The 15,404-nt window shown below is 35.6% G+C and overlaps 1 protein-coding gene across 30 annotated transcripts in view; it reads right to left on the bottom strand.

Annotated features, from left to right (window-relative positions):
• Positions 1-15,404, bottom strand: part of GPHN (gephyrin) — a 591,738-nt gene that overhangs the window by 89,427 nt on the left and 486,907 nt on the right. For 17 of the 30 annotated variants that reach the window (XM_089681455.1, XM_089681470.1, XM_089681462.1 and 14 more), the window contains 2 exons: positions 15,302-15,343; positions 7,839-7,871 (listed from right to left, as the gene is read on the bottom strand). The exons of 3 other annotated variants lie outside the window; for them this stretch is intronic. In XM_089681455.1, the coding sequence (XP_089537581.1) occupies positions 7,839-7,871; positions 15,302-15,343 (75 nt within the window). The remainder of the gene's footprint in view (positions 1-7,838; positions 7,872-15,301; positions 15,344-15,404) is intronic. 10 more of the 30 variants (XM_089681459.1, XM_089681464.1, XM_089681466.1 and 7 more) reach the window with 1 other exon arrangement.

The following is a 15,404-nucleotide window of genomic DNA, read 5'->3' as shown; positions in this document are numbered from 1 at the left end:
ATACATACTTACACCGGAGCAAGCTGGACCAATGTAATAAGTAAAAATCTGCATACCTAAACTTAAACTTTAATGTACGGATACAATTATAGTAAAAACATTCCTATTTAGAAGACAAGCTTTGTTACTGCAGTTCTTCTGTGTGTTTTCCATAAGCATGAAACAGTGTGGTTGATTTACTAAAGGAGTAGAGCATGTTCACTTTGCAAAATAAAAGTTTCACATAGCTTAGTAAATAATGTATACTCCATTAAAAAGTCAACCACAGTGAATTTTTGTTGGCTTTGAGTATACACCCTTGAGACATGATATACTGTTTACACATACACATTGCAAAGCTATACAACATCATGCTTTCAGGGTCCTAATGAAGATTTGTGAAGGCACTGCCACAAGAATTAGGAGAAATAGTTTTCTCTATTGGGCAAATTTGCTTCTGCATTTAGTGTTAGAGCTCTAACATTAGAAAATGTTACATTACGCATATATATATTTATATATATAATGGCTGAGATTTTTTTATACCCATGAGATGGGTTTTTCAAAAAAATTTAATGTGATGCTATTTGACATTTTTTTTCATAAGAAGATTGCCCCAGCAGGGATGACTGAACCCACAAATCTTCATATCTCAATCACTTCTTCACTGGAAGCAATGTTGGCACTTTGTGGGTGTAATTATATGCTTATATCAAAACCTGAAACAAAACATACATACTGTAACAGGTGTCATATTTCTTGTTCATGCCTATATCAACAAGTGCTAATTATAACATTGCTTAGCAAAATCAATTAAATACATGGAGAGCATGGGCATGCTATGGGTACACGACAGAACACACACTACTATGGGAGGCAGGCTCAAGGTGACATTGACCTATGCATGTGCATTATTTAGCTAATAAATATCACCTAAAACTATGTTTCCTAAGTCTGTCCTCCAAGGAGGCTAATTGTATGTTTCCAGTTCTCTACATAGATTTATAAGTGAAAAAGTTAGCACACAAATAAAGATCTAAGTTATAAAAACAGGGAAAGCAAAGAGAAAACAAAAGGGAACAGTAATCTTTAGCAAAAATTTAATTTCGTTTTTTTGTTCTCTTGAACAATTAAGCAAAAAACATTTGTTTGGCTGGCATAACAAATTTACATTTCGCTCAAATTTCTGTAAATTATCCCCATAGCAGTTTTAAAACATGAATCAGGATCTATAAGTGTTCCCTGAAGACTGGTCAATTTAGTTTAGGTTTATGATAGAGGATAATGAAGTCAGCATGTGCCTATCATTATACTTACCTTTGCAGAACTGGTTTGAAAGTTTTATTTTGTGAAGCTTCCCTCCAGTGATTTCCCAATGCTACTGCTGTTACTGAGCATTCTAACTGATACCAACAGGATTAACACAAGTAGGCTCATTTATAATGGTAAAAAAATAAAGAACAGTGAATTACTATAACCAAGTAAAATATTATTTCACTACTGACTATTTAGAAATATTAAAGTTGAAATCTATGGGTTACACCGTGTCACAAAATATTAGTGCTGTAGAAATGCAGTCCTCTTTTATGTGTATTTATTTTATTAAATGTCACTTCCCTTGTAGAATTTTCAATTAAACAAGAAATGAAACAGTTTGCATGACTCAGTAATAGTTACTTAAAACTAGAAAGATTTCTACATTAATCCAACTACCTTGTTAAAGGACTACTTCTACTTTCCTGGCTCCAGAAAATAGCCTGGCACCCAATAAGCCAAGATATTTAAAGAACATGTCTGGGCAAAATAAAAATAAAATATGCAACATGTAACAGCAATTTTAAAGCCACCAGTGGTAAATGTGATATATTGCATGTATTTATTTTGCACAGTCATACACTTTAATATGACCAAAAATTGTGCACTAAAAAGTGCTGCAAGCAAATAAGTGCTGGAAAACAGGAAAAAGAATCACTAACCCTTTGCCTCTCACATCCCTATTAGCCTATCATGATTTCCACCACACTTTTGTGCCAATAGGGAACAATAAAAGTTAATAGGTGGAGAAATCAATGTCACTAGTTGCTTTTGAGTTTGCTAGAGTATTAAAGGATATATGTGAAAAAACAGGCAGTCACTCCCATTGCTGATGTGCTTTTAGCCCTTTGTCACCTTACCACCTCCCTCCCAGGGCTTATGTTTATATTGTCAGCATGTTAGGGGCATCAGGGGCACACCATTTCCAGTTGCCCTGGCCTAAGGTAAGCAACAGTCACTGATTTTAAGTTTTTATTTATTGTCTATTTTGCTAAGCCTGATAGCACTTAAAACTGAACTCTAGAAAAAACTCTCTCTTTAAATTTGGATCGAATGGGGAGGGAGTTTGAAAATCAGTCAGATTTTTATTACTGCTGTCTATGTCCCCATTAAGAGGGCTTCTTCTCATTCATATTTCATTTTTGCTGTTAGGGAATTTCACTTAATTCCTGGGCTCTGTGACATAGCAGGCAATGAGAGTCGCCATTCTATCCAAAACAAAAAAAGTTTTGCCTGGAGTCCCCTTTTAAAGGCAGCATTGCAAAAAGGTCATAAAGGTAAATTTAATTTTGAACCTTCACAGCAGAAGTTTGAAAGAAACACACAGAACCATATGGTTGTACAAGATAATTTCCCCCTCATTAGCTTCAACACTTTCTAATGTTTAGATTGTGTTTTTTTTTACTTATACAACAATGGCACAGTAATATATTTAATAAAAAAAAAAAAAGTTACAAACATCAATATTCAATGAACACTACATGATGTATACACTGGATATAAATGCACATGTAAATATACATAAAAAAAAACAAAACAAAAAAACACCCATGCCGATGATTGCATTCCTTTCTACAACATGCAAGTCGTGTCATTCACCCTCACCTTATTTTTTTAATGATATAACCAGGTTTGTTAGTGTTCGCTCTGGGTAATTTGCATGATTACTAAAGTTTCAAATGTCACATTATCGGAGCATCCAACTCATTAAAGCCTAAAAGGCAAGCTTATTGCTTTCAAATTTCCTTCTACAAAGCTGGGAATATGGACTTTGTTCTTTGAAGTAGTACCATTTGAATGCTATTTTGTGGGATAGTACTGACCCATGTTTAATTACTCAATTTCCAATGCCCATGGATCAGTGGAAAAAATTAGTGAATGCTTCACATTTTTACGTACGTAGAGGAATATCTGATACTGATGATTTATCAAGTTTATAAAAGGTTTAGTGTTAAACAAAAGGCTGCCAAGTCATTGTGAGATCATAAAACTATATGTCATTCACATAAAAAGCCTAATCCTTTCTCATTCAGTAATCTTCACGACACAGGTAAACCAAACAGCAATGTTGCAAATAAAGGCTGAAATACAGTAGCTTAGATTTTAAGCAATAACTAGGCACTACATGAGATATTTAATGACTACAATACATAAGGTTTATAGGCAACTGGCAAGATCTATTACACAGCTGTTACTTATAGAAATGTAATGCAGGTACACTGATGTTTGGAGCTGGGAGTTCTTGGGGATCTTAACCACTTGCCCTCCAGAGGATTTACCCCCCTTCCTGACCAGGCGATTTTTTGCATTACGGAACTGTGTTATTTTAACTGACAATTCCGCAGTCATGCAACACTGTACATAGATGGAATTTACGTCCTTTTTTTCCCACAAATAGAACTTTCTTTCGGTGGTATATGATCACCTGTGCGATTTTAATTTTTTGCGCTATAAACAAAAAAAGACTGACAATTTTGAAAAAAGAAAACAATATTTTTGACTTTTTGCTATAAAACATTCAATAAAATTTTTTTAAAAAAATAAAGTTTCGTCATAAATTTAGGCCAAAATGTATTCTGCTACATGTCTTTGTTATAAAAAAAAAAATCAAATCCCAAAACATGTACATTAATTGGTTTATGTGAACATTATAGTGTCTACAAATGGCGGTATATATATTTGTATATTTTTACTGGTAATGGCGGCGATCAGCGGCTTATAGCGGAACTGCGGCAGGCATTCTGATACTGAGTGGGAACTGACTAATTGCTACTGACATTCCCAGTGACACTAATACATTGATCAGTGCTATTAAAAAGCACTGACACTGTACAGGAAGGGGTTAACATCTGGGAGGATCAAAGGGAACTGTGTGCTGTGTGTGTTTTACTATGTGTGTTGTGTGTGTTTTACTCTCCTTGCTGACAGGAGAGAGACCTGTGTTGTTTACACACAGGTCTCTCCCCTGTCAGCTTTACAAGGCAACTGCCGGGTGCCAGTGGGGAATCTTCGGTCGGGAGCAGTTGATTGACATCACTACCCAGAAATGCAAATCATGTATATATACGTGACGCAAGTGGTTAAAGGATAAGCTCACCTTTTAACAAAAATAATAAATGCACGTTTTGGCAGGTAAAAAAAATGTGCCTTTATTATTTTTGGTTGCAAAAGCCTATAAAGCATTGCACCAGCAATCAGCAGATTGCTGGTGCCGTGCAGGTCTCCTGTAGACCTGTCAGTGTATCTGCGTGCCCGTACACCTCATATGGGCAAGCAAATACTTACTGACAGGAAGAATCAATGAACTAGCATGGTGCTCGAAAGCACCTATTTACTAAGAACTACAAACTGACAGCCGCAAAGGCTGTCAGAACTTGCAGTGTTTTCATTCACAGAAAACCATGAATGAGTGATACAGCTGGGTGGGCAGAGCCGTTAACATGTTACACCCTGAATATGGGTATAACATGTAACATATTATGAAAGGTGAACATATTCCTTGAGTCAGAAATTAGAGTTTTCTCAAGTGTCCCTCACATTAGACCAAAAAATTGCACTTCATTTTCCTCTTATAGTACTGTTTTCAATTCAGTGACTTGCATTTTGCAGCCTACTCATAAAAACATAGATTGTGGTACTGACCCTGCGATACTTTGCAGAGTTCACTCTGCTTATCGTAGCAGATGGAACTCCGTGATTAGAAAAGAATGGGTTGTGTGACTTTGAGAGGTCATGTGACCAAGCTTTCCTCTTTTCATATTCATTATAATTGCACTCTGCTGGCTTCAGACTAACAAAGCCAATGGAACACATTGTACAATTGTAAAGCACACTGCTAGTTTTATTTTTTTTCATGGATCCCTATCTGTACTTGGCTGAGTTAAGGGCATTGTAATATAAGCACCTTTACAGCTGTGGTTTAAAGCAAAGAAGTAACAGTCCACCAGCTAATCAACCTGATAATCTACATCAATGTTTTATTTTAATAAATAAAATACATTAAATATAACAAGAGTTAAAACAGACATTTGATATGGTGGGACTTTGAAGGCACAATACAACCATTTTCATTATATATATATATATATATATATATATATATATATATATATATATATATATATTTTATTGATACACTCACAAAAAAAAAACAAAAACAATTTTTTTGTGAGTGTATGAATAAAATATATATTTTATGAAAATGGTTGTATTGTGCCTTCAAAGTCCCACCATGTCGAATGTCTGTTTTAACTCTAATTATTGGGATGTGGCACTTAATAGGCCAAGTAACATTTAGTATTAAATATAACAAGATTTGGTAACCCTTTTGTATGCCTTATTAATTCTATCCATGTTTTTTGGTGCACAATTTGCTAATTACCATATTGCTTAAAAAATAGATAATTCTATGAAGATTCTAAGAGATCTGTTTTTGATTTAGGCTACACATTTTAGAAGAATAAAAAAAAAACAGACTTAGAAGTAATAACAGATAGATAGATAGATAGATAGATAGATAGATAGATAGTCAAATAACATAGAACACACTAATCCTGTGTTCCTGTATTACTACTCTGTATAGTGTCTTGGTCTGCCGATAATTGCAAAAAATAAAAAATAAAAGATTACAGTGATCAATTATTGTATAACCATGTAGAAAAATGTCTAACAAGAGAAAAAAGGGCTATTATTGTGAAATGCTAAACAAACAAAAACCTCCTAACAAGATGCCTAACCACGTTAGATATTATCTTGAAGGAGGATGTTGCTGTTAATAAGTACACACCCTCCCTTGTTTTGGATTATTTAAAAGTTATATGTACAAGTGGCTCATGACTGTGGGGAGCCAACTCCTCCAGCCAGGAGCCAAGAAAGATAAGTACAGCTTGGAGCGGAGCATGGTTTGTTCACAGTACACAAAAATATTACAAATCACACTTTGATACAGCAGTTTAGCTTTCCAGGATATTAATCTTCTTTATATTACTTGGTCATATAAAACAAAATATATTTTAGCCTAACAGAATGTCTCTGAATGTCCTTAAAGCATTTTCTAATTTAATCTAAAAAAAAAAAAAAAATGAACAACAGTAATATAAATTAAAAAAAGTTCCCACACCACAGGATTCAACATCCAAGCCCTATTAAAGCTACAGTATAATATATCCCAATCTGCTTTATAATAGCAACTCACAATCAGTTTGCACACTTATCCCTAGTATTGAGCTAATTTACTAAGTTGAAAACCATCAAATAATAAACTGTGCTAATATTTTCATCAATTATCCAATCATGTGGAGATGAAATAAGGAAACAAATTCACATTCACATGATTGGATAAATGAAGAGAATATTCACAACATTTATTGTGTGAAGGTTGTCAACTCCTTTAGAAAATTAGGCCTTATGTATCTACTCTGGGTAGACTTGAATTTTTTTTTTTTTGCAAAAGTCTAGATGCCTTTCATCAAAAACATGACACACATTTGCCATGGTACGTTTCATAACATGCTATGCAAATGTATAGTTAACAGATTTGCACACTTCTTGTACAATATGTTTTCTTAAATGTTTTGTGTTTAAAACACATACATAGAAACTAAAATAATACAAAAATTGTTAAAACCACAATTTCTGAGACTTTTAGGTACAGTGATGTACACAAGCACAATTAAAAAACATAACTACGGTATATATATATATATATATATATATATATATATATGTTATATATATACACAATTAGATAATATAACAAACACATAAAAAGATGTGTAAGTGAAGATGCAAAAGAAAATGCTCTGTTGAGATGTTTTATGAACAAAGTGTTACTGTATGATTGATGACGAAGATTTTGGCATTGACAACGATTTCCATAGACTCACAACAGCAAAGCAGATTATGACAGCAGATGCCAGAAATTCGTTGTTCATATTACACAGACCACAAACACACATACCGCTAGTGAAATACAAATGATTGTCAGGTCTTGGTTATATATAGCCTTTACTTGAACCTTTAAGCATATAACCAAAATCTAGAATACTAACAGCGAGCATGTTGCTAAGACATTTGAAACATATATAAATAAACCTACGTGTACTCGTAATCGCAAGGAAAATGTAACTTTTTTCCTAAGCGTCTCATAATACCAGTAGTAAGATCTAAGGTCAGGAGGATCTCAAAAAATAGGCAAGAAAGAAAGAATAGTCTAGTTAATGCACAACACTGTGTGGAAAGGAAGGAGCAAGTAAATATATTGGCAATGACAGACAACCAATTGTGCAGAATAATGTCTGGCAGATTGGCCGATGGTGGTGTTGATTTATGGGTAATGTGAAATTCTGTTCAGTAAACACAATGAAAGAATGTATACATAGTTCAGATCAGAAACGTGTAAAGTCATCATAGGAGCAGAATCAGAGAGCGCTAGATTCCAGACCAATGACACAATAAACAAACTACAACAATCAGCATGGAAGAGAGAAGAAAGTTGAAGCACAGCAAACCACTGAATCTATGAAACGGAAAGTCAAAAATACAACCTGAGAAAAGGAGGGGGCAGCAATCCAAATGTCCTGGAAGAAAAATGTGTGATTTGTTTCATCAGCCTGTTTCTTTAGAAGAGATAAAGTCATGTGATATATGAACAGAGCTGCCATGGCTCAGACAAACACACAGCACCCTTGCATTACAATTAAAAATATCACTGAATTTCACATACTACACAGCAGTTATGGCGTGTTAAAAGCAATGGGTTCCAATTCACACAAAAAAGCACATACACTAACTAATAGTATGGTCTGGTAGTATGAAAAATAAGTTTAGATGGAGGTATGTTATGTGAAATAGATGTAACAAAAACAATGTTCTGTCCTCCTTATGTGTTTATCTGTAATAAAGTATGAGTTTCACACTTCCAATACCTATCCATTCCGTACAGGCGTAGGTCACTGCTACGCACAAGAAAACTACGATCCACTTTGGGGAGACATGACCATATTTATTTGTCAACGCTACGTCTTACTAATTCATCTTCACTCACTTACCCTACTGGGAAGCAACACTAACCCCATACATACATTGCCATCTAACTGTAGTATTGAAATCCATCAATAAACTATTAAGCACTGTTCTATTTTATCATAAGTAATTATACACAGAAGACGAATTATGATCAAAAACAGCCTATTTTTGATCACGTGATATGCACACACATTTTATCTGTGTGTTTTGGGAAGAAAATAAATACTATTGCAAGTTAGATCATTTCCTAATGTGTAGCAAATCGATATCATTATTCTATCTTCAGAATATGGTTGATTTAACTTTAACATAGTTTTTAACCACTTCCAGTCTGGACACTTTAACCTCCTTCCTGACCAGGGCAATTTGCAGCTTTCAGCACTATCACACTTTGAATGACAATTGCGCGGTCATGCAACACTGTACCCATATGAATTTTTTACCATTTTTTTGAGACAGATAAAACTTTATTTTGGTGGTATTTTTTCACAGCTGGGATTTTTTTTTTGCTATGTAAATGAAAATGTCCAAAAATTTTGAAAAAAAGTGTTTTTATTATAAAATTTAGCAAATAAATAATATATCATCATAAATCTTGACCAAAATTTATTCCGGTATCTTTTTAGTAAAAAAAAAGCCAAATTAGTTTATAACCAAAAATTATAATTTTTAAACATTTTTTTTACATTTTTATTTTTTTTTATATTATAATTTATTTTATTTATTTTTTTACATACTGTCACCCTAGCAGTACAGTATCACCATGGTGACACTGTACTACTTGTGGGGGGTGATGAAGATTTTTTTTTTTTTTTTACACTGATTGCTTTTACACCCATATAGGATGTAAAAGCAATCATTTCTCTTTCTCTGTCTGCATTCTTGCAGCCATTGAGAACTACTGAGTGAGCTGTGATTGGTCACAGCTTGTCACATGGTACAAGGCTGTTGTGAATAGCCTTGTACCATGTGACCTCTGTGATCATTCACAGATTTCACACGTAGTAAGCAATAATGTCAGAAGTGACATCTTGCTTACTACTTTGCATTTGATCACGGATTGGCCAATCAGTGATCACATGATCGGGACCTCGTACAGAGGTCCCGTCCGACGATCGGTGTTTCATTGTGTACAGAGGAGAGAGCGGGCACCAGATCGTGCTGCTGCGCGCTCCAGGGGAGCACGCACAAGCAGGGTGCAGGGAGGCCGTTTATAAACGGCCACCCGACCCTGCAGTGCCACCGCCCTGCTGTTTATATATGGCCGGTCAGGAAGTGGTTAACTAGCTAATGAGGACATCTCTAGAATCTATTTATTTCCATTAACTAAGAAGTCAGTCAATAAAATATCAAAACCAAGGCATGGTTTATATGGCTTTAGACATACTGTATGTGTATTTAGGCAATACAAAACCAAGCACTTGCTGAGTGGTTGCTTCGATCAATATATGGGTGTAAAGCTGCTCATAGAGCAAGCGAGCTGATTGGAAAAAAATATGGATTCCCCCATCATACAAGCAAGGTGGATGGAGGAATCCTCCTTAACAGGTTTATTCCAACAGCGGTAACTCCTCTACTGTCACTGTGCTCTCATCAGGACTGCAATTGCTGATCGAATACAAATTTTCCAACATTCCATCCAAAAAAGGTCGATCTTTAGACTGACTTCTGTTGAATTGGAATGGCCATAGATAGATTGAAATTTGGCTGATCTCTGCTAAACCAGACAAATTTCAATCCATCTATGGCCAGTTTTACTCCAATCAATCCTTTTTCTTCTACTTTTGTACACACTTAAAAATAGGTTAGGTGCTTTATAAGGCATTTACTGCGGTCTATGGCCTCAGTGGGGAGATTTACCTTCACTGTTGTGACAAGGTAGTCACTGGAGACAGAAATACAGTTGCAAAAAAAAGTATGTGAACCCCTTGGGATTACGTGGAGTTTTGCATAAATTGGGCATACAATGTGCTCTGAACATCATCTAAGTCACAACAATAGAAGAACACAGTCTGCTGAACATAATATTACACAAACATTAGATGTTGCCATGGTTTAATTGCACATAACATGTAAACATTCACAGTGCAGGGAGGAAAAAGTATGTGAACCTTTGGACTTAATAACTGGTTGACCCTCCTTTGGCAGCAATAACCTCAACCAAACGTTTCCTGTAGTTGCAGATCAGACCTGCACAACGATCTGGAGTCATTTTGGACCACTCCTCTTCACAAAACTGTTTCAGTGTAGCAATATTCTTGGGATGTCTGGTGTGAATCGCTCTCTTAAGGTCATGCCACAGCATTTCAATCGGGTTGAGGTCAGGACTCTGACTGGGTCACTCCAGAAGGCGTATTCTGTGCTGTTGCAGCCATTGTTTTGTTGAATTACTTGTATGCTTTGGGTCATTGTCCTGTTGCATCACCCATCCTCTGCGGAGAGCTTCAATTGGCGGACAGATGGTCGTAAATTTTCCTGAAAAATGTCTTGATAAACTCTGGAATTCATTTTCCCATCAATGACAAGAATCCGTCCAGGCCCTGAGGCAGCAAAGCAGCCCCAAACCATGATGCTCCCTTCGCCATGTTTTACAGTGGGGATGAGGTTTTGATGTTGGTGTGCTGTGCCTTTTTTTTCCACACACAGTGTTGTGTGTTCTTCCCAAACAACTCAATCTTGGTTTCATCTGTCCACAGTATATTTTGCCAGTAGTGCTGTGGAACATACAGGTGCTCTTTTGCAAACTTCAAACGTTCTGCAATATTCTTTTTGGACAGCAATGGCTTCCTCCGTGGTGTCCTCCCATGTACTTCATTCTTGTTTAATGTTTTCCTTATTGTAGATGTGTCAACAAAAATGTCAGCATGTGCCAGAGATTTCTGTAGGTCTTTAGCTGACACTCTGGGATTCTTCTTTACTTCATGCAGCATTCTGCGCTGTGCTCTTGCAGTCATTTTTACAGGACGACCATGCCTAGGGAGAGTAGCAACAGTGCTAAACTTTCTCCATTTGTAGACAGTCTGTCTTACCGTGGACACATGAACATCAAGGCTTTTGGAGATACTTTTGTAACCCTTTCCAGCTTCATGCAAGTCAACAATTCTTGATCGTAGGTCTTCTGAGAGCTCTTTTCTGCGAGGCATGGTTCACATCAGACGGTGCTTCTTGAAACCAGTAAACCCAAAACAGGTGTGTGTTTTTTAAGGGCAGGACAGCTGTCAGCAACACATCCAATATCATCACACTTATTGGAGTCAAGGTTGGCTCACTCCTGGCTCCAATTAGCTCTGGGAGAAGTCAGTAAGCTAGGGCCTCACATACTTTTCCTCCCTGCACTGTGAATGTTTACATGTTATGTGCAATTAAACCAGGGCAACATCTAATGTTTGTGTAGTATTATGTTCAGCAGACTATGTTCTTCTATTGTTGTTACTTAGATGACGTTCAGAGCACATTTTATGCTCAATTCATGCAAAACTCCACGTAATCCCAAGGGATTCACATACTTTTTCTTGCAACTGTAGTAGATTCCCCCACCAAGATATATACATAACAAGGCTGTAGAGATTCTAGCCCTTCCCCTGCTTTTTCCAAATAAATAAATAAATAAAATAAACGTTTTGGATGGAGTTCCATTTTAAAGGCAGCAAAAGGAGCAAGGTAATGAGGTCATCAGGAAAATTAAAATGTTGAAAATGACAAATTCAATATTTAAAAAAATTGAAGCACACAGGTTAGGGAGTACTCTTATACAACTTCCACTCTTTGTTCATTAAGGGAGACATAGACAAAGAGCCGTGTAAGGTAACATTACATAACACCTCCATAGCGTTTAACTGCCACTTTCTCTGATGCTGGCACAATTTTTTGAACAAGTACAGCATTTAGGTGGAGTCATATAACTACTGGGCCCTTCTGATCTTCTGATAACAGTAACTAACATTTAATTATCTCGATAAACAGCAAACCTGCAGGGAGGTAGTGGTAGGATTATGCAAGCTAGATGAAAATTTTATAACGGTTGTGGAAAAGGGAGTATGCACACTTTTAATCATGAGGATTACTGCTTAAGGCCATATAGGTTCAAATCCTGTGTCATAAATTATATTTTCCAAAATGGTTTCAGAATACCTCCATAAGTTGTTGTCCGATGGGTGTATTTATTTACTAATTAGTTCACAGAATGGATGGCTCACCTCACTTTAATTAAGAAATATAATTTTTTTAATAACATAAAATAAAATCGGTCAAAAAGTAAGACTAAAAAAATGTGTGCTGTTTAACATTAGTTTAGTAATAAAATATTTTCTTTTTTATTCTTAAGTAGCAAATGTATTTTATTGTAACTTACAGACTAAATAAAAAGAAAAATAATATGAAAAATAAACAATGCATAGAGCAGTTCAACTCTGATGAAAACTGTACAGTTTAACCTCTTGCCACCTGCATTACACATATGTGCGACAGCAAAAGGGTACGCTTTAAACACCCACACACCACACCTATGCATTGCCAGGCGGCTGATGTCTTTTTGCTGATAGCATGCTCACTGCACACTGCCACCACAGAGCTGTCTAAGACTAATGATCAGTAGCCAGCGGGATCTGCTCCGAATCAGGTGACCACTATGACAGCCCATCACAGTGGTCACACGATTGCGAAACCTTCCCACCTCCCAGCAGTTCAGAACTTTTTAAAAAGACACAGGGGTGGAGAGAAGGCATTAATAAACTAAAAAATATGCATCAATATTATACTATTTTTAAAGAAAAGACATATTTTAAAAAAATGTATTAGAAAGGCAAATGTATTTTTTAAATAAACATTTAACAACTTCAGCAAGAAAATTATCATTGCCAAAGCCTTAATGAATGAATACGTATGAAATTTACATCAGTACAAGGCATACAAGATGCCTTCATGGAAAAGTAACATTTACAGAAATTGTGGAGCATTTATCAAGAAAAAAAAAATTCTGCGTATACTATTTAAGTGATCTGTTTAACCAAAATGTTGGCAGCTGTTTAAAAAAAGGGTAGCAAGTGTCTGCTGCAATGAATCCCAAGCAGACACATTAAGAGATCTGGGAGCACCAGTCAAATGAAAATCGCTACAAATGTAATCAAGCTCATCAATTTAAATAAAAAAATATTTCAGCCAAGTTAGGATGGCATATCTATAATTTTAGAATTTAAAATAAACATCAACAGTATATGTAAAAATTATTCAAAACTGCTTTAAATCTACAAACCATGTAAGCATTCCAAATACTGCAGGATTTCTGCAAGGTCAAAAGAGGTCTACAAATTGCACTAGGATCACATGTGACTGACCTGACCAGGACTATTTGTCCCTGCCCCTATGGACAGAGTCTGCATCATCAGAAAAAATATGGCAGAAATATGTCAGCTGCGATAACTGATACAGAAATTAATGCTGTGTATCAAGTACAAGACCTGTTCTGCATATTTAATATTTGTCCCTGATCCAACTAAATCCCACCCTATATTTCGAAGTATATTTAAAGCCAACACTATTTTTCCATTTTGGATAGAGTAAATGAGGGTTAAAACCACTGTCAGCTTTTTTTTGCCATCTGTGTTTCATTAAGGAAATTTTATTTCTGTTTCTGTCTTGTAAACTCAACAGAAAGTGAAAGGCTATTTTCCAGTGTAAGGGAAGAAAGTTATCATCTGAACAAGTATGCTCAGGGAAAGATTCCTGTTTTGGTAGCAACTTAGAATTTTGCACTAACCCCTTCAGCTGTTTAGGAAAATTAGAGAGTGTGGATCTCCCTAAGGCTAGGTTCACACCTAGCCTTCAAAGTCCCTGACCCTTTCCAAAAATGCTCCAGGTGAAAACGCGGAGATGTAAACGTGTCCCATAGAAAATCATGTTAAATAAACTGTAGTGCATTTCTGAAAAATGCTTAGGTGTGAACCTAGACTAACGAGGACAAAGACAAGTACAGAAACTTGACACTGGTTCTAACTACCCAACATCCAAATCGAAAAAAAAAAAGTTTTGCCCTTACTAATTTGCTAAGTTATCCATACACATATTCCATCTGGCTAGATCCAGCAACTGAAGTATTTATTGTTCAGCATAATAAACACATTCACAGTTATATGTAATTCACATAAGCTATCATACTAGTGAATGCTACCAAGCTAATAAACAGCACTGCATAATAAGGGAAACAAAGGTGGAGGAGCCTACAGTTTTGTAAGTGGCATAGTGACTTATAAAGACATTAACATTTGCTACATATACACTATTCATTTATCATTCAATGAAAATAAACTAACTTTCCTATGATAACTTTAGATACAGAAATATAATAAATGTTCTTTCTCTAGTTAATGACTTAAAAGGTAGTCCCTCCCTGAACCACATTAGTTACTGAAATGAGAACTAGTTTTATATAACAATGATCTCACAATGACAGTACATTTTATTGGCTTATCATGGCAGATATTTCCTTATCTTTTGCATGTTCAGAAATATTTAACAAATAAAAAACTTTAAAAATAGATTCTGAATTGGGACAAATGAGATTACAAAATTTGACTTATTTGGTACTTCTTCTAACTAGTATTTTAGATCAGCCACATAAAAAGGAGCTGAATGTCACCTGATGAATTTACTTTGTACGAAGAATATATTTGTTTTTTAATGTATAGATAGATACAATGACATTTATCTATCTATAACGGCGTTACACTTGTGCAGTTGAGATAATGGTCTACATTGCAATAATTACACACAGCCACAGTGAATTTCAAACAATGTCAAACACAGGAGCACAGGAGCAAGGTGAGCATGCAAATACATATTTTTATATGCTATTTGTTCCCCACTTGTGCACAATTTAAGGCAAAAAAAAAATTAATACATGGTGGAGGTGAGGGTGAGGATGTGAACTATATGAAAGGGAAAAAAAAAGAAAAGAAAAAAAAAAAAAATTCACGTGCAAGTATACCTCCGAAACACTATAGGTGGATGAGCAGGAAGGAAGCCGAGCCTGGTTGTGCAGTGAGGGAAAAGAAAACACGGTTAAATAAGGAATGGTGTTAACAGAAAAG

Source organism: Staurois parvus, unplaced genomic scaffold, assembly GCF_062004578.1.
Source record: "Staurois parvus isolate SC_StPar_1 unplaced genomic scaffold, SC_StPar_1.0 ptg000267l, whole genome shotgun sequence".
NCBI lineage: Eukaryota > Metazoa > Chordata > Amphibia > Anura > Ranidae > Staurois > Staurois parvus.
This window is presented reverse-complemented; position numbering and strand designations above follow the sequence as displayed.